Below are 18,938 nucleotides of genomic sequence, written 5' to 3' on the forward strand. Positions count from 1 at the left end.
AATACCTACATCTGACAAAATAGACTTTTAAATGAAGAATATATTAAAAGACAAAGATGGGCACCACATAATAATAAAGGGATCGCTCCAACAAGAGGACATAACCCTAGTAAACATCTATGCACCCAACATACCAGCACCTAAATATATAAAATAGATATTGACTGACATAAAGACAGAGATCAAAAGACAGAGATATAACACTATCATAGTAAGAGACTTCAACACACCCCTGACAACAAGGAACAGGTCCTCCAGATGGAAAATAAATATGGAAATAGAGGCTTTAAATGACACATTGGACCAGTTGGATTTAATTGACATTTTCAGAGCATTTCACCCCAAAGTTGCAGAATACACATTCTTTTTAAGCACAACATGGAACATTTTCCAAGATAGACCACATGTCAGGCCACAAAACAAGTCTCAATAAATTTAAGAAAATTTAAATCATACCAAGTGTCTTCTCTGACCACAGTGCTATGAAATTAGAAATCAGATCCAGGAAAAAAACTGGAAGACACACAAATACATGGAGACTGAATAACATGTTACTAAATAATGAATAGGTCAACAATGAGACCAAGGAAGAAATCAAAAACTATCTCAAGACAAACGAAAATGAAAACACAATGACTCAAAATCTATGGGATGCCGCGAAAGCAGTCCTAAGAGGGAAATTCACAGCAATGCAGGCCTACCTAAAGAAACAAGAAAAATCACAAATCAACAGTTTATCCTTACACTTAAGGAATCTGGAAAAAGAACAGCAAAATAAGCCCAAAGGGAGTACAAGGAAGGAGATAATAAAGATCACAGCGGAAATAAATGAAATAGAGACAAAAAAAAAAACAAAACAAAAGATCAATGAATCCAAGAGCTGGTTTTTCAAGAAGATAAACAAAATTGACAAAACTTTAGCCAGATTCATCAAGACCAAGAGAGGACCCAAATTAATAAAATCAGAAATGAAAGAGGAGAAGTGACAACAAACACCACAGATATACAAAAGATTTTAAGAAATTACTATGAGCAACTATATGCCAACAAATTAGACAATCTGAAAGAAATGAACAATTTTCTAAAGCTTACAATCTTCCACGGCTAACTCAAGAAGAAATGGAAAACCTGAATAGACTGGTTACTAGCAGGGAAATTGAATCAGTAATCAACAATCTCCCAACAAACAAAAGCCCTGGACCAGATGGCTTTACAGGTAAATTTTATAAAACATTCAAAAAAGAATGATCACCTATTGTCCTCAAACTATTCCAAAAAATTCAGAAGGAGGGAAGGCTCCCAAACACTTTTTACAAGGCCATTATCACCCTCATCCCAAAATCAGACAATTACAAAAAAGAAAACTACAGGCCAATATCCCTAAAGAACATAGATGCAAACATCCTCAACAAAATATTAGCGAACAGAATTCAGCAATACATTAAAAAGATCATACACCGTGGTCAAGTGGGATTCATCCCTGGTATGCAAGGGTGGTTCAACATCCACAAATCAATTAATGTGATACATCACATCAACAAAATGAAAAATAAAAATCGTATGATCATATCAATAAATACACAAAAAGCATTTGACAAAATCCAGCAGCCATTTATGATAAAAGCTCTTAAGAAAGTGGGAATAGAGGGACCACATCTCAACATAATAAAGGCCATATATGATAAATCCACAGCTAACATCATACGCAATGGGGAAAAGCTAAAACCGTTCCCCTTAAAATCAGGAACAAGGCAAGGTTGCCCATTTTCTCCATTCCTATTCAACATAGTTCTGGAAGTTCTAGCCACAGCAATCCGACAAGAAAGAAGAAATAAAAGGCATCTAAATTGATAAGGAGGAAGTAAAATTGTCATTATATGCAGATGACATGACACTATATTTAGAGAACCCCAAAGAGTCCACCAAAAAACTATTAGAACTGATAAATGAATTGGTAAAGTAACAGGATACAAAATATTCAGAAATCAGTTGCACTGGTATATACCAATAAGAAAATATCAGAAGGAGAAATTAAGAAAACAGTCCCATTTACAATTGCTTCAAAGACTACAAAATACCTAGGAATAAATTTAACCAAAGAAGTCAAATATCTGTACTCAGAAAATTATAAGACACTGAAGAAAGAAATTAAAAAAGATACAAATAGATGGAAACACATACCATGTTCATGAATAGGAAGAATTAATATAGTTAAAATGTCCATACTGTCTAAGGCAATATACATATTCAACGCAATTTCTATCAAACTACCAATGACGTTTTTCACAGAAATAGAACACATAATCCTAAAATTTATATGGAACCATGAAAGACCCCAGATAGCCTCGGCAATCTTGAGAAAAAAGAACAAAGTGGGAGGTATAACAATACCTGACATCAAATTATACTACAAAGCTACACTAATCAAAACAGCATGGCAATGGCATAACAACAGACACATAGATCAATGGAACAGAATAGAGAGCCCAGAAATAAATCCATGCCTATATGGTAATTTAATCTATGACAATAAAAGCAAGAATTTACGTTGGGGTAAAGACAGTCTATTCAATAAATGGTGCTGGGAAACCTGGACAGACACATGCAAAAAAAAATAAAGCAGGACCACCTCTTTACTCCATATACAAGAATAAATTAAAAATGGATTAAAGACTTAAATGTAAGATCTGAAACTATAAAACTCCTAGAAATACAGGAAGTTTAGAGACATCACCCAGAGTAATATTTTTACTGATATATCCCCTAGAACGAGGTAAGTAATAGAAAAAAATAAATTTATGGAATTATGTCAAACTAAAAAGTTTTTTTCACAGCAAAGGAAACAATCAATAAAACAAAAAGGGATCCTACTGAATGGGAGAAGATATTTGTCAAAGATATATCTGATAAGGGGTTAATATCCAAAATTTATTAAAAACTAATTCAACTCAACTCTAAAAAAAACAAACAACCCAATTAAAAAATGGGCAGAGGACATGAAGAGACATTTTCCTACAGAGGACATACAGATGGCAAACAGACATATGAAAAAATGCTCAACCTCCCTAATCATTAGAGAAATGCAAATAAAAACCACGAGATACCACCTCACCCGAGTCAAAATGGCTATCATTAAAAAATCAACAAACAACAAGTGCTGGCGAGGATGTGGAGAAAAGGGATCCCTCGTGCACTGTTGGTGGGATTGCAGATTGGTGCAGCCACTATGGAAATCAGTATGAAGGTATCTCAAAAAACTGGAAATGGAATTACCTTATGATCCAGCAATTCCACTCCTAGGTATCTATCCAGAGAAATCCAAAACACTAATTCGAAAAAATTGATGTACCCCTCTGTTTATTGCAGCACTATTCACAATAGCCAAGACATGGAAACAACAGAAATGCCCATCGGTAGACAACTGGATTAAGAAACTATTGTACATTTATACCATGGAGTTTTACGCAGCCATAAAGAACGAAATCTTATCATTTGCAACAATATGGATGGACCTAGAGAACATTATGTTAAGTGAAGTAAGTCAGACAGAGAAAGACAAATACCATATGATCTCACTTATATGTGGAATCTAAAGAATAAATGAATGAACTAATCAGAAACAGTCTCAGAGACACAGGAAAAACTGAGGGTTGCTAGATGGGAGGGGGCATGGGATGAGGGAGAAGGTGAGGGGATTAGAAAACAGTCGGTAACCACAAGATTGCCACGGGGATACGAAAGTCAGGTTGGGGAAAATAAGGTTGTAAAGATTTGGTAGAATATCCGATGGACACTTGTGTTATTACAGAGACCACCTCATGGACGGTGTAGATGCCTAATCACTGCAGTGTATACCTGAAGCTGAAGCTGAATAATAATGTCAACTATAATTTTATTTATTTGTATATATATGTATATATATATATACACATACATTCACAAGAAAAGGAGTACAGCATAAGGAATAGAAGCAGTGGAAATGTAACGGCTGTATGTGATGTCAGGGGGGTAGTAGACTGGAAAAGGGGGTTTACCACTTTGTGAGGGGTATAAATGATAACTGTCTAACTATTACATTGTTTTGTACACCTGAAACTTAAAAAAAAGAATGGAATCTAATACTTGGCTGGCTGTATGCGTAAGAGCTGCCATAGAAATGACCTTAAACTCAGGGTCATTCACACCTTTACAGAATTGGACAGAGAGAAGCAACACTGATGGGATTGCTTGAAGAACAAATGGCCCCATTCTGCCTCTGCAGGAGGGTTGTCAGTGAATGAAGATTTATTTGGGCTGAGTTGACATGGGTGACTGAAGTGAATCCGTTCTGCACCCGGGTATGAGGTGGGCAGTGCACAGCAGCCAATGCAGCAGAGGGGCGCTCTCCAGCAACCTGTTAACTTCGTGAAAATGAAAATCCAGTGTTACCTGTGTCCGGCTTCTCAATTGCTCAAAATCTGGATTTTTATGTGAACTTGCCTGATTTTTATGCTAGGATATAATTTTTAAAAATAGACACTGTGGGAACTAATTCTGTGGCATAAAGATGCGGTAGGTCTCATGAAGCCCGTAATTTGCCAGTTTGCGACCTCTGCTCCAGGTACCCAGAAATCCACTGAAATGCAGAGCCAGACACGTGGAGCCATTTGCTGGGTGCCATCGTATATCACCTCCTTCCAAATGTCCTACAGATTGCTTTTTTCTGACTCACTGGGCTTTTGAGGTTCTTTGGTTCTTTTTTCATGCAGTGAGAACAATGGAAGTATATTATGCAAAGTAGCCCAGTGAAACTCATCCCAGTCTTCAGTGTAAGAATGTTTTTTCACAGACATTGATGATTATGTGGCGCTATGTGCTTGATAAAAATGTCTGCTTAACTTTTATCATCAGAAATAAATGTATTTTAAGGGGCAAAGAGTTTGTTTTCATATTTTATCGACTCTGTGAGTGACAGTTCATGTCGGTATTAGAAAACCAGGATGACTCTGGGTGTGAACACTTCTGGGACCATCCTCTTTTCGTTCACTCACTTTCCTTTTGTTTAATACCTAGGGTCACTGAGCACTGGAATGTGGCTAGTGTGAACTGAGAAGAAGTAGCTGCACATATAAAACAACAAAACCGACTGTGAAGACATAATTAGAAGAAAATATATGAGATCAGTAATGATTTTTACATCAGCTATATACTGAAATGATAACGTTTGGGATAAATTTAGTTAATAAAACATTAAAAATTTTATCTGTCTCTTTAAAAAAAATTTTAATTTAACATTTTAATTAAAAAATAAACTTTTCTGGCTCATCTGTGTGGCTCCCATTTAAAGCTGAGACATATTTTAATCAAAGTCTAACAATTGTCTTAACTCAGTGAAGACACTGGGTGATCCACAGTTGCTGGTCACTCACTAGCTCAGCTTCACTGCTTGACTGATGAAAACAATTCCATCTTTCAGCCCCTTCTCACTGTGTGCCATCCCCACTCAGCAGCAGGCAAGGCTGCATCCTCTCTGAGGCCCTGGGACATGTAAGTAATAGCACCAGACTTCAGTATCACTAGCTCCTCCATGATGAGAATCTCAATTCTCCCCAGAGTGCGTCAAAGTGAGGCTCCCTTATCTCCCGGTCAGCACTGTGTCAGGAGGCATGCGGGTCATACGGGCTGAGGATGATTTACTGCAGGTGGCACAGGTTTCTGTTGATGCATTTGTGGAGACCATGTCTGCAGGGTCCGTAGTGCAGATCCGGGATACCGAGATGAATACATGAATCATTGTTTCGATAATATTAAGCAGGCATGTGTGATGCAGCTTTGCAGCATCTGCTGTCAACAACAGACAAACGGAGGTCTACTAACCAATCATTGCCAAGTTGTACAACTGCTTCTTTTTAATAGCAGCCCAGTTTTATGGACAAATAGATAAGTTATGACAAAGAGTAATAATTTTAATAAAAATATTTATTGAATGGTTACTATGTGTCTGGTACTGTTCTAAGCATTTTTCATTAATTCAATTAATTCTCAGGACAACCTTATGAATTAGGTAAAATTATTATCCCTATTTTATGGGTGAGGAAACTGGGGCACATTGAGACTCAAAGAACTAGGAAGTGGTAAAACCAGTGTGCCTTCAAATGCAGGCAGTGTGGCTCCAAAGTCGATGTTTTTAACCAGTGTCCTAAACAGCCTCTATGTAATATATACTTGACTCTCTCTGAAGGTGTTAGTTAAACACAGTTTAAATTCTCTTCAGAGAATTATCTACTTCTCCAAGGTTAGATTTTCCATTTTTTAGCACTACTCTATTTAAAGTTGTGTGTTTTCAGACAATAGTTTAGTGGTTATCAGAGGGTAAGGGGGGAGGGAGTGGTAGATGATGGTAAAGGGGATCAAATATATGGTGATGGAAAAAGAACTGACTCTGGGTGGTGAGCACACAATGGGATTTATAGAAGATGATGTATTACAGAATTGTACACCTGAAATCTATGTACTTTACTAACAATTGTTACCCCAATAAACTTAAAAAAAAAGTTGTCTGTTTTCCTCAATTACTAGCTCTGCATTATCCTCATATTTGTAGAGAATATTCTATACTGAAAAAGGCTGACATGTAGAATGTATTTCTCCATTCCAAGTGAGAATATCTGTTGCTCCCTTCAGGGAGGGAGCAGTAGCAAGACGTGTGGGGCTATGCCGTAATACTCTTCTTAATAGTCTTTATATGTTTCAGAAATCCCAGAAAGGGAAGTGAAATGGCCGAATCAGTCAGCCTCTGTAACCTCTCCTTTGAAGATACGATGACTCTTCCCCGCTGGGCCTTTGCCTTCTCTTGTTCCCTTTATCCATCACTAATGCTTTGGGATTTTTACTTCTTTTAGCTTAAACGTTTTTCACCCTTTCATAAAAATCACAGGAACACTTTCCTATTTCACTGCCATCAAAGCACGTTTTATTAGTGTTAAAAGCAAAAGCCAGAACTTTCTGAATCTTCTTGAGACCCTCAACTGTACATTTCTATGACATTTCATACACCTGTGGGCTGACAGATGACAGGACAACTGCTCATGTCATTTGAAATTAAGCTATATAACTTGTCTTTCCAACTTTCCAACTTTGCCATGGAGAACCTGAGAACCTATCACCTCAGGTTCTCAGACAAGGGCTGGGAGTCTGGAAGGCTTTTAAAGACAGAGTCTCTGGATGCTGGCATGGTATTGCTACCGCTGTCTTCTTTCGAAAACCCCATTTATGTTATCAGCATTACTTTCTCAAAGTAGACAGGAATAACCCCTGAGCATACTGTACTGTTAAAGCTATTCCATGGCTTAAATTCTCTTTTCTCAAGTGTTAGAAGTGGTTGGGTAAAAAATAAATAAATAAACAAACTATTTACATTGAGGGTATTTTTAACATTATGTATTCTTTCTCAATAAAATGCAAGCACTTTCATCATTTTAATCCTTTTTTTTTCATTTTAGTGTAGATGGATACAGTTGAGGGAATCAGAAAAATGTCTACACTACTCACCTAGTATTCTAAAACCTGAACTTCAAAGACAGATTAATCTGATTTATCACTGTTGTCCATGTATTCATTAATTAATTATGGTATCCACTATGAGACTATGAATGCAACACCAGAAACAAAAGGCAATGTAGAAGAATAGACACACAGTTCTCTTCAACATATTTTCAGTCCTGAATATGCACGGTGTGGATGCAAGCAAGGAAATGCCACCCACAGGCCTCTATTAAACGAGAGTGAAGGATAATATGAACAGATGCAAATTGTATACAAACTCATATCACAACAATCATGATCAAATAATATATTTACTGACTGTATATAACAAAAGTTACACAAATAAATTCGGAACAAGTAGTTATATTTCTCAGAATTTCAACTTCTGTCGGGGTACTAAATGCTACAGAAAGTTAGGGAAGCTCTGCCTTCTTGGAACTCACATTTTAAGTTAACGCTTTCTACATCCCTCTTCTGAGGTGATTAAATTCCATGAAGCCTCTGGCTTTCAAAAACATTGAGGAGGCAGACAATTTTATGACTTTTCCCTGTAATAATCCTGTTGTAGTATGCCTGTATCATTAGGTTCCAAATGTGCCTATGCTGAAAACACAAGACAGAAATCAAAGTATAAAATATGAGCAATTAAATGTTATTCTAAAGCAAACTTGATTCTAAATATTTCAAACTTGAAATACCACAGAATGGAGAAAAATGGATAAAACCACCCTTACTGCAAATTTCACTAGACTCCACAAAGAGATTAGCATATCTGCCTGCAGATGGTGGAAAGTCTTGCTTGAATTGAAGAAATATCCGTTTTGGTTGGCAAGATGAGACTTCTTGGTTATGAATACAGTTTCAGGACTCACACAACTGTGGGACCAAAACCAATCTCATACTGTGTGAGATGTGCCATTTAATCAATTTTCTAGATGCTCTGCCATCTGAGACACCTATTCCTGTTGCAAAATTGATTCCGATACTAAGTACATTACTAGCTCTGCACAGTGAGAGGGCCAATAGCAACCAGCATGTGGTAAGCAGACTAATGACCCCACAAAAGAGGTCCACATCCTCATTCCTAGAACTGTGAATATGTTACATGGCAAAGAAGAATTAGGACTGTTAATCAGCTGAATTTAAGATAGGGAGATTTTCCTGGATTAATTTGGTGGGCCCAATGTAATCACCAGGGTCCTTATATGTGGAAGCAGGAGGCAGGAAAAGACTCAGTGTCAGAGTGATGCAGTGTGAGGACTCGACCGGTCCTTGCTGGTTTTAAAGATGGAGAAAGGGAGCCAAGGAATGGGAAAAATCCATTAATAAGTGGAAACGTTAAGGAAACGGATTCTACACAGAACCTACAGAAAGAAACTAGTCCTGCCCATGCCTTAATTTTACCCCAGTGAGACCCACATCAGACTTCTGATTGCCAGAACAGTGCAATACTGAATGTGTGTTGTTGCTGAAGTTACTCCATTTATGGTACAAGCAGTAATAAGACAGTGATACAGAGCATAATCAGTGCCCAGATCTTACTAATACCTTTTTTTTTTTTTTTTTGCTGGCAGTTGATGGTGTCACTTTCATCATTGCTTTTATTTGCATTCTAACAAATCAAAGACCTAAACATCCTTACTTAGGATTCACTTACTGTACCATTTACTTGATTGTAACAGTTGAAGATTATCAGTAACAACCTTTCTAAGATACAGTTTTGGCACCATTTTCACTGTGGAAGAACATTTTTAATTCTTGGCTACATAATATGTCCCTGCCTGGTATTCATTACACAATGGTGTAACTCTCAGAAATCTCTCACTTTAAGCATAAGGAAAATATTTTCTATAAGATTTATATAAGGAATAAACAAGGAAAAAGCCACATAGATTTTTTTTAAACTCCCCTAATGAATACATACAACAGCTAATTCATTCCCGCCCCCCCACTATTGCAATGTTGCCTTTCTCTTTTAAAATGCCATTACAATTTAGAGGTAACTTAGCCTCAAGTGCAAAGACAACTAAAAAATACTGGACTCAAATTATCAATGAAAATTAAGATGAAAAAACAAACTATAAGGTACAGCGGGTCCACTTCTCCCATCTTTTTACTATTATTGTAAAGTACCCTTTTCAAAGTTGGCTCAAACTGATCGTTTTAAGATTTCTTTTATTTGTGCTTCTTCACTGACTGCGAAGCACATACAAAACCCTAAAGTTCCCTCCAAATTCATTTACTGACTTCTCCTAAAATCACAGTGTTATGAAAACAGTCCTTTTAGGTAATTTTTAGAATCTACTTATTAATTTAGGCAAGGAATTCCTTAATTTACGGTAGACCTGGGGGTATTGAAAGGCCTAGAGTCAAAATACACCTCATAATTCACATTTGGGATGTCTAGCAGCCTAAAGCAATGCAAATCTGACTGAAGTATTGGAGACAGTACACATCAATGGCATAGCCGACGTGGGTAACCAATTGTATTGACTTCAGTAAGTTACTGATTGGATAACCTCAAAACACAGAGCCATTTCTCCCAGACAAAGAGACTGTCAACTTCCAACAGCTCAGGGCTTGAGATTTGTTAAGAAGTCAGCTAAACCATTCAAAACAAAAGCTTCCTTTAAATTAGTTAGATCTCAATGCAATTTTAAAAAATTACTTAGTTCTCAATGTAATCCTAAAAGGAAGTATAATCCTGGTATACTGCCTGGCACATGATTTAACTGAATTGAACCTTTGTTGCCAATGGATTTCCCTCCCTCCCCACAATGAATGAATGAATGAATGAATGAATGGCATCAAACTCATTCAGCTAAGCAAGTCTGGCAACTGAAACTATAAAATCAACAGTTACAAGTACTGATTTTTCACCTAGCAGAATTGTTAAGATAAAACTGACCTGTGTTATGTATCTAAAAATACAGAGATGTGTAGGCAATATCTAGCCATAGAACTTAAACATATTCAATATACTCTGTCTACTACATTTCATTTGACAGTTTTCATTAAAATCTTCATTCATAAGCATTTAACAAAATTTACTGAATGAGTAAATCAATCGCTTGGTGAAATGGGGGAAGGCAGGTTATGTCAGGATGCTTTGGACTCTGAATAACAGAATAATAATCTGAAAGTCAAATAAACAATCTGAGCTTATGTCTCTCACGTAAAATGAAGTCTGGCCCCAAGGCTGACGCCAGGCTCTCTACATTCTACTCTGCCATCCTCTTGGACTCAAGACAGTTGCAGTAGCTCCACGTACGGTGTGCTCTCACAATAATGTCTCAAATTCGGAAAGGAGCAGTATCCTCCTTCATCAACCTCCTTCCTTTTGATTAAGGAGGAAAGTCTTTCCCAGAGTCCCCTGACAGCACAGTAAGTGCCTTTGGTGAGATTGGCAGATAGGAGGCTGAGAAAGCCGGCATTAGGTCTTTTCATCCTCTGCGTGGGGGGGGGGGGTGTATTACAGAGATGCATTGTTAAAATTAGTGAGACATTCAAACATGTTTGCTGCAGAGATTCCTTCCAGGAAGATCCAAGCAGTTGTTGGTTTGGTGATAAGGAACGCTTATCTATTGTAGGTAACAAAATTGATTCCCTGGTTGCACCAAAGAAACTGACAGGAGCAGAGTGTTACTGATACCGAGTCTTGTGGAGAATCTTCTCCAATTTAGAAATGTGTTTGTCTTATTTTTCTGAGATGCTCAGGAGAGCCTCGTATAATTTGGTTAAATAAAAGAAAAAGGGCCCACCAAATTGGATGGCTTAAATGTGGTCCTACTTTTAGTGGATGCCCATTCTAAGGAGGAGGAAGCTAGATAGGAGAGGGAGGTTTTCTTCTTACAGGAGATAAAGTTTAGTATTACAAACTGTAAATATCTCAAATGAGCACATGCATCAATATACAATAGATAATAAAATTAAGGTGACTTCAATAACTTTAGTAATTCTTAAAACTGTGTGAGCAACATCTTTAAGTAAACTTCTACCTTACTAACACTTACTGATACATGAAAGAGATCCAGTTAAAACTGAACATTTGACCACAGCCGCTCCCTGTGCTGCAGCACTTTCATGGTAACCAGCCAATGCTATCACCGTCGTTTGTCCGGCGCACTGGCAGGTACACACAACAGATCTCAACGGAGGTTTTTTCATCCATGGTCTTTAAGAAGAGAAATCCTTATAAAACACCCCAGGCATTTAAAACAAAATTCTTGTTATTTCTGTAAATCTAACTTGACCAAATGGTTTTTAATATTTTGGCAGACAGATTGTATTCTGGGAGACTAACTTAAGAATAGCCTCCTACGCAGTTTCAATTCTCCTGCTAAAGCCAATACCACACGACCTGAGGAACACACACACACAAGCTTTGTATGTCTTTAACAAACTGAGAGTCACAGGGGCCAACCTGTTACTTCTGACTTCTCCCTGATCTCATTCCAAACAATCTAGATATATTTCACAATTGGTGATTTTCCTAGCTTTCACCATTATATTATGTTGCAGATTTAGAATTGTAGAATTATATGACAATTGCTTTGTCAGGGAAATTTTTAGTTTAATTCATGATGTGGCCACTTTTTAAATCATAATCTCTTTAATATTTATTCCACTTTATGCTTTCTAAAAGCCTCAAACTCTTGTGTCTACTAGTATGATTAATAATCCAGAAAACCAAGAAAACATGAGCTGGGTGGGCACAAGTAGCACACGCCTTTTCTGGTACAAAATCACCAGGTAAATGGACTTTTTATGACACCTCTGGATTTAATTTCATTTCATTAGATTTTGCTAAGTGGTTATAAAATTAGTTAAAAATTAGTTAAAATTAGTTAAAAATTAGCTAAAAATTAGTTAAAAATAAGAATCTAAGGTGTATACCACCTTTAGAAACTGGTGACATTCTGGCAGGAACCACATAAGAAACCCAAGGACCATACCTAAGAAACTGGTCTGCGCTGGAAAGATACAAGATGGTGCCCGAAACCCCTTCTCAAGTGACTTTTAAGGAACTTGTCTTCATTACTGTGCTAAAAATCACGACCAAGGGCAGAGATTTAACATTAAAATGAGACATGCAATGTATGGCCAAGCATGTTTGGAAACTGCACAATCTCCTCTGCCATTCCAAGAACTCTCCACCTTTTCTCAGAAATCCCTACCCCTGAACCCACCTACCTTCCATCAATCCTTTATGGCTCTCCTGATTTCCCAAAATTGGGAAGAAGGTGCCTGAGCTCACCATTCCTTGATTAAAGAATAAAGTTTCTGCTGTGCTTTACCAAAAAAAGAAAAAAAAAGAAACTGGCGACATCTAATTATAGGACATTTTTTCTTAAAATCTAATTGTATATATCAAATCTAACTGCACATATCTTAGAAACCTCTAAACAGTTAAGTTATAAAGAGTTTTGGTAAGTTAACTAGACCGGGAATCTAAACACTGTTAATTATTTTTTTCCTAGTGTGTTACTTTTATACTTTAAAAAAAGAACTTTCAAATTCCCAACTTTCATCCATTGTCCAACCTGGCACTACAGATATAAACTATTATTTTCCTTTAGTCATTACAATCCAAACATGTGGTAAGCAAACATTTATTTAAAAATAATTATAAATAGCAATAGTAAATACTCCCTAAGTTATGCCAAATTGTCAACAAGCTAAGTCTAGCAGTCTGAAGCCAGATAGAGCTGTGACCACTAAGCTGCGTCCATTCTTTTCCCTTTCTTTCATTTCCTCCAGCAAACTCCAACTTTAATACTCTCATTTACAAATGAGCTCTGTTTTGGGTTTGTTTTTTTGCTGCCTACACTTTTGCCTTGCTTAATTTACGTTGCACTTATTCATTATAAAGTTACTAAAATCATTTTTTCTCCAATCCAAAATCTGTTCTCATTAACGTTTTGCATTTTCATGAAATCCTATCAAGCCTGCAAATATTTAAGAGCTAGAAAGTGTAAGAAACTCTGTAACAAGCTTGTAACTCATGTGACAAAAGAAAATGGGAAAATGGAAAAGCTAAGAATGATACACTTATATAGGAACGCAACACAAGAGACAGGTTTGTGATGACAAAAATGGCTATACTGGTGCAGAGTAGGTGGAAATAAAGATTAGGTGGTTAGGGAAAGAGAATATGGGTCTGCGAGACACTGGAAGAATCAGAGGTCTAATATGGATCCCTGTAAGGCAAGAGCTGGATGTTCCAATTAGAACTATCGAAATAAAAGGCAGCAACAAATAATGCTCTACTGGCATTGAATTTAATTATAACCATCAATAAAGCAGTACTACTTTTTTAAATTGAGATATAATTGATATATGACATTAGTTTTGGGTATATGACAGCATTATTCCATATATGTATATATTGTGAGATGAACACCACAATATGTCTAGCTAGCATCCATCACCACAGATACTTACAAATTCTTTCTCTTATAACGAGAACTTTTAAGATCTACTCTCCCAGCAACTTTCAAACATTCAATACAATACTATTAACTAGTGTCACCATGCTTCACATTATTCCCAGGACTTGTTTATTTTATGACTAGAAGTCTGTGCCTTTTGACCACTTTCACCATTTCACCCATCCCTTAACCCCCAGCCTCTGGCAATGACCAGTCTAATCTGTTCTCTGCATCTATGAGTTCGGTGTGGTTTTTTTTGTCTTTTTAATTCCACATATAAGTGAAATCACATGTAGTTGTCTTTCTCTGTCTGACTTAACATAATGCCCTCAATGCTCATCCATGTTGTCACAAATGGCAGGATTTCCTTATTTTACATGGCTGAATAATTTAGTGTGTGTGTGTGCGTGTGTGTACCACTTTTCTTTACCATTCATTCATCAATTAACAATCAGGTTGTTTCCATGTCTTGGCTACTGTAAATAATGCTGCAATGAACATAGGGGCACAAAAATCTTCCAGATAAATACTCAAAAATGGAATTGCTGGATCAAATGCTAGTTCTATTTTTAATTTTTTGATGAAAAAAAAATTCCTTTCCATAGTGGCTGTAGTGATTTACATTCCCACCAACAGGGCCTAATGATTCCCATTTCTCCATATTTTTGCCATCAAGTATTATTTGTCGGCTTTTTGAAAACACCCATTCTGAAAGGTGTAAGGTGATGTCTCATATTATGATTTTGATTTGCATTTTCCTGATGATTAGTGATGTTGAGCACCTTTTCACCTACCTGTTGGCCATCTGTATGTCTTCTTTGGAAAACTGTCTATTTCAGATCCTTCGCCCATTTTTTATTCAGATTCTGTTTTTCTGCTATTGAGTTGTATGAATTCTTTATACTTTTTGGATATTAACCTCTTGTCAGTTATATAATTTATAAATATTTTTCCCATTGTGTAGGCTGCCTTTTCATTTTGTTGTTGGTTTCCTTTGCTGTGCAGAAGCCTTTTAGTTTGATGAAGTCCAACTTATTTATTTTTGTTTTTGTTGCCTTTGCTTTTGGTGTCAGATCCGAAAAATCCCCGCCAATACCAATGTCAAGGAGTTTACTACCTATTTTTCTTTTAGGAGTGTTACGGCTTCAGATCTTACATCCATGTCTAATCATTTTGAGTCAATTTTCATGTATAGTATAAAATAGTGTGGGTCCAGTTTTCCCAATACCATCTATCGAAGGGACTGCCATTTCCCCATTAAATATTCTTGACCTCTCTGTCATAAGTTAATCGAACATAAATGTATGGGTTTACTTCTGGCCTCTATTCTGGTTCATTGATCTGGGTGTCTGTTCTGATGCCAATACCATACTATTTTGATTACTATACCTTTATAATACTCGTGCAGTTTAAAATCAGGAAACATTATACCTCTAGCTTTGTTCTTCTTTCTCAAGATTGCTTTGGCTATTCAGGATCTTTTGTGGTTCCATACAAATTTTAGGATTGTTTGTTCTATTTCTCTGAAAAATGCTATTGGAATTTTGATAGAGATTGCACTGAATTTGTAGATTGCTTTGGGTAGTATGGATATTTTAACAACATCAATTCTTCCTATCCATACGTATGAAATATCTTTCCCTTTATTTGATTCTTCTTAATTTCTTTCATTAATGTCTTGTAGCTTTCAGTGTACACATCTTTCACCTCCTTGGTTAAATTTATTCTTGGGTATTTTATTCTTCTAGATGCAATTGTAAATGGGATTTTCTTAATTTCCTTAGTTCATTATGATTAGTGTATAGAAACAACAGATTTTTCTATAATGATTTTGTATCTTGTGACTTCATTAATTTATTTATTAGTTCTAAATTTTTTGGTGAAGTTCAAGGTTTTCTATATATATAATATGTCATCTGCAACTAGTGAACAGTTTTACTTGTTTTCCAATTTGGATGTCGTTTGTTTGTTTGCTTTTTTGCCTAACTGCCCTGATAAAGACTTTAAATACTATGTTGAATAAGAGTGGCAAGAATGGGCACCCTAGTCTTAGTCCTGATCTTACAAGAGAAGCTTTCAGCTTTTCATTATTGAGCATGATGTTAGCTGTGGGCTTTTCACATAACCTTTATTATCTTGACGTATATTCCCTCTATATCGACATTGTTGAGTTTTTAATCATAAATGGAAATTGAATTTTGTCAAATACTTTTTCTGCATGTATTGAGATATGATTTCTATCTCTCATTCTGTTGATGTGGTGTATCACACTGATTTGCAGATGACATAATACTATATAAAGAGAACACTAAAGATTTTACCATAACACTATTAAAATAAATAAATGAACTCAGTAAAGTAGCAGGACACAAAATTAATATTCAGAAAGTGATGGCAATTTTTTACACCAATAATGAACTATTTAGAGAAATTAAGAAAAAATTTACAATTGCATCAAAAGGAATAAACTGCCTAGGAATAAATTTAACCAAGGAAGTAAAAGCTGTACAAAACACTGAGAACATGTAAGTGGCCCGTAGATATACGAAAATATGCTCAATATCACTCATCAAGGAAACGAAAATTAAGACCACAATGAGAAATCACCTCCCACCTGTCAGAATCAAAAAACAAGTGTGGTGAAGATGTGGAGAAAACAAGCACTTGTGCACTGTTGGTGGGATTATAAATTGGTGCAGCCACTATGAAAAAGAGTTTGGAGGTTCCTCACAAAATTAAAAATAGAATTATTATATGACCCAGCAATTCCACTGCTCTGTATTTATCCAAAGAAATCCAAAACACTAATTGGAAACAATATATGCACCCCCATGTTTACTGCAGCATTATTTACAATAACCAAGATATGGAAGACAGTTTCTGGCCTAAATTTTCTTGCATGCCATGCAAGAAAAAGTTACTGAACTATTAATTCATGTCTTTCAAACTGTTGTCCCTCTGGAACTATATCTACTTCCTTGAAAAAAGTTCATTCTTTTTTTCAAAGTAAGATGTTTCAAAAAAGAGATTAAAATATCATGTTATGATCGATCCACTAAGAAAAAATGAAACTAGTGATTGTGTTTAGGCTAGTGGTGGTGCTGGGGGGGAGGTGGAAATGGCTTTAATAGTTAAATGGAGTTTAGTAAGTTATTTTGTAGTTTTCGGGTGGATACATCACATATAATATGAATGAACAACCTAAAATAATTTATGAATAACCTACCAAATCCGGGAACGCTTTTGAGACTGGCTTTGAGGCAAATTTTCTCCAACCTGAGGTAGCTATATCTCATCAGACAATTCCAGAGGAACATCCAGTCCATTCTTGTCCGATGATTCATGATAATGACACTTCTTTCTCCAGGAACAAATGCATCACCTGTTATAAGCACTTTTACACCAAACATGGTCTCCAGCATTGCCTAAGGAAAAAAACAATATATATAACAAAGTTATGATTTCCCATCAGTCCATTTTATCATGTCCTATAAATAAATCTTTTGATTTCTAATAAATAAGTCAAAAGCATAGCTTTCCCCCTGATCCTTCTATAACAAACCAGGAAAAAGCAGTTAATCTGAAAGAATGAGAATCTGAAGGTACTGTTTCTATTTTTAGTTTTACTAATTTAAGTTTCTGGCAGTATCCTAATTTTCATTGAAATCCTCACGATATTAAGTTAAAAAGAAAAAAGTGGAAAAGACATACAAGATTCCACTGTGTAATTTTTAAAAGCTATGAATATATAAGATTATTACACTTTTTATGGAAAGGACAGTCAAAGTCAACACTGAGTATGGGGCTGAGGGAACAGAAAGTTAAATTTTTCATTTTATAACTTTCTGTACTATGATCTCTTTTAAACAAATCCACATATCTGTTTATTTTAACAATAGATAAAGAGTTAAAAAATAACTGTATTTTTACAAAAGTGCTGCACTCCTTGCACCTACAATAGTGCCTGGTACATAGAAAATGTCAAATATTTGTGGAATTATGAAATTAACTTTTCTGAGGGCCAGTATTTAATATGTATGAAATATTTAGAATAGTACATTATAGACTGAAGTTCTTTAGGGGAAAAAAAACAGATAACAAGAAACCTTAATTACTTATTTCATTCCCTATTTAAATTTTTAAATAATTCACATGTAACAAATTTACTAGTTAATATTTGACTTCACTATTAATGGAGAGAAAACTGGTCCAAGGCAGATAAAAAATAAGAAAACCAAAAGTTCTTTTCGGCAATACCACGAAAACCTGATCCAAGTGTAGCAAATAAACTGTGGTAGTGTCATACAATGGAATATGATACAACAATGAAAATAAATGAACTACAGGTATCTACAACAATGTGGATGACACGGAAGCATGATGTTGAGAGACAGAAGCCAAGCAAACAAAAAGAACACGTACAGTAAGTGTCCATATATAAAACTTTCTAAAACAGACAGTAACTAAAATATACTAGGAGTAAATATATAGGGCGTACAATTATAAAGAACAGCAAGGAAATGAGGGAATAAAATTGTAAACAACAGCAAGGAAAAAATTACCGTCCAAGTCAGGTTAGTGGCTACTTCTAACAAACAAGAGGGTGGTGATTGGGTAGCTGGCTGGAGGGCTGGCAATGTTCTATTTCTTGACCTGGTTGATAGTTATACTTGAAAATTATTTATTTAAAGTAGTATTTGTTTTACTAACTTTTCAGTATGTTACGTTTCATATCAAAAATTGATTTTTAAAGAATATGATACAAAAGAACAATAGGACTTCAACAATATAAGAATAAATAGGACCAAGAAAAAACAGGTTAAAAAGAATATTAGCTAAAGGAAAAGGAAAAGATAGAAATGTTGCATGTCCAAAGAAGTAAAGACTCACAGAGTGTTAAGATCTTAATGGAGTGAAAAAAGGTCCTTTGGGCTAACATAGCTACAGATGTCCCACAGGTCCCCATTAAGTTACTTTCCCAGG

The 18,938-nt window shown here is 35.8% G+C and overlaps 1 protein-coding gene across 8 annotated transcripts in view; it reads right to left on the reverse strand.

Moving 5' to 3' along the window:
* The window catches only part of LCLAT1 (lysocardiolipin acyltransferase 1), a 159,342-nt gene that overhangs the window by 78,760 nt on the left and 61,644 nt on the right, over window positions 1-18,938 (reverse strand). For 7 of the 8 annotated variants that reach the window (XM_081067982.1, XM_081067986.1, XM_081067980.1 and 4 more), the window contains one exon: window positions 17,182-17,380. The exons of the other annotated variant lie outside the window; for it this stretch is intronic. In XM_081067982.1, the coding sequence (XP_080924108.1) occupies window positions 17,182-17,380 (199 nt within the window). The remainder of the gene's footprint in view (window positions 1-17,181; window positions 17,381-18,938) is intronic. 8 annotated transcript variants of the gene reach the window in all.

Source organism: Rhinolophus hipposideros (assembly GCF_964194185.1).
Source record: "Rhinolophus hipposideros genome assembly, chromosome: 12".
Taxonomy (NCBI): domain Eukaryota; kingdom Metazoa; phylum Chordata; class Mammalia; order Chiroptera; family Rhinolophidae; genus Rhinolophus; species Rhinolophus hipposideros.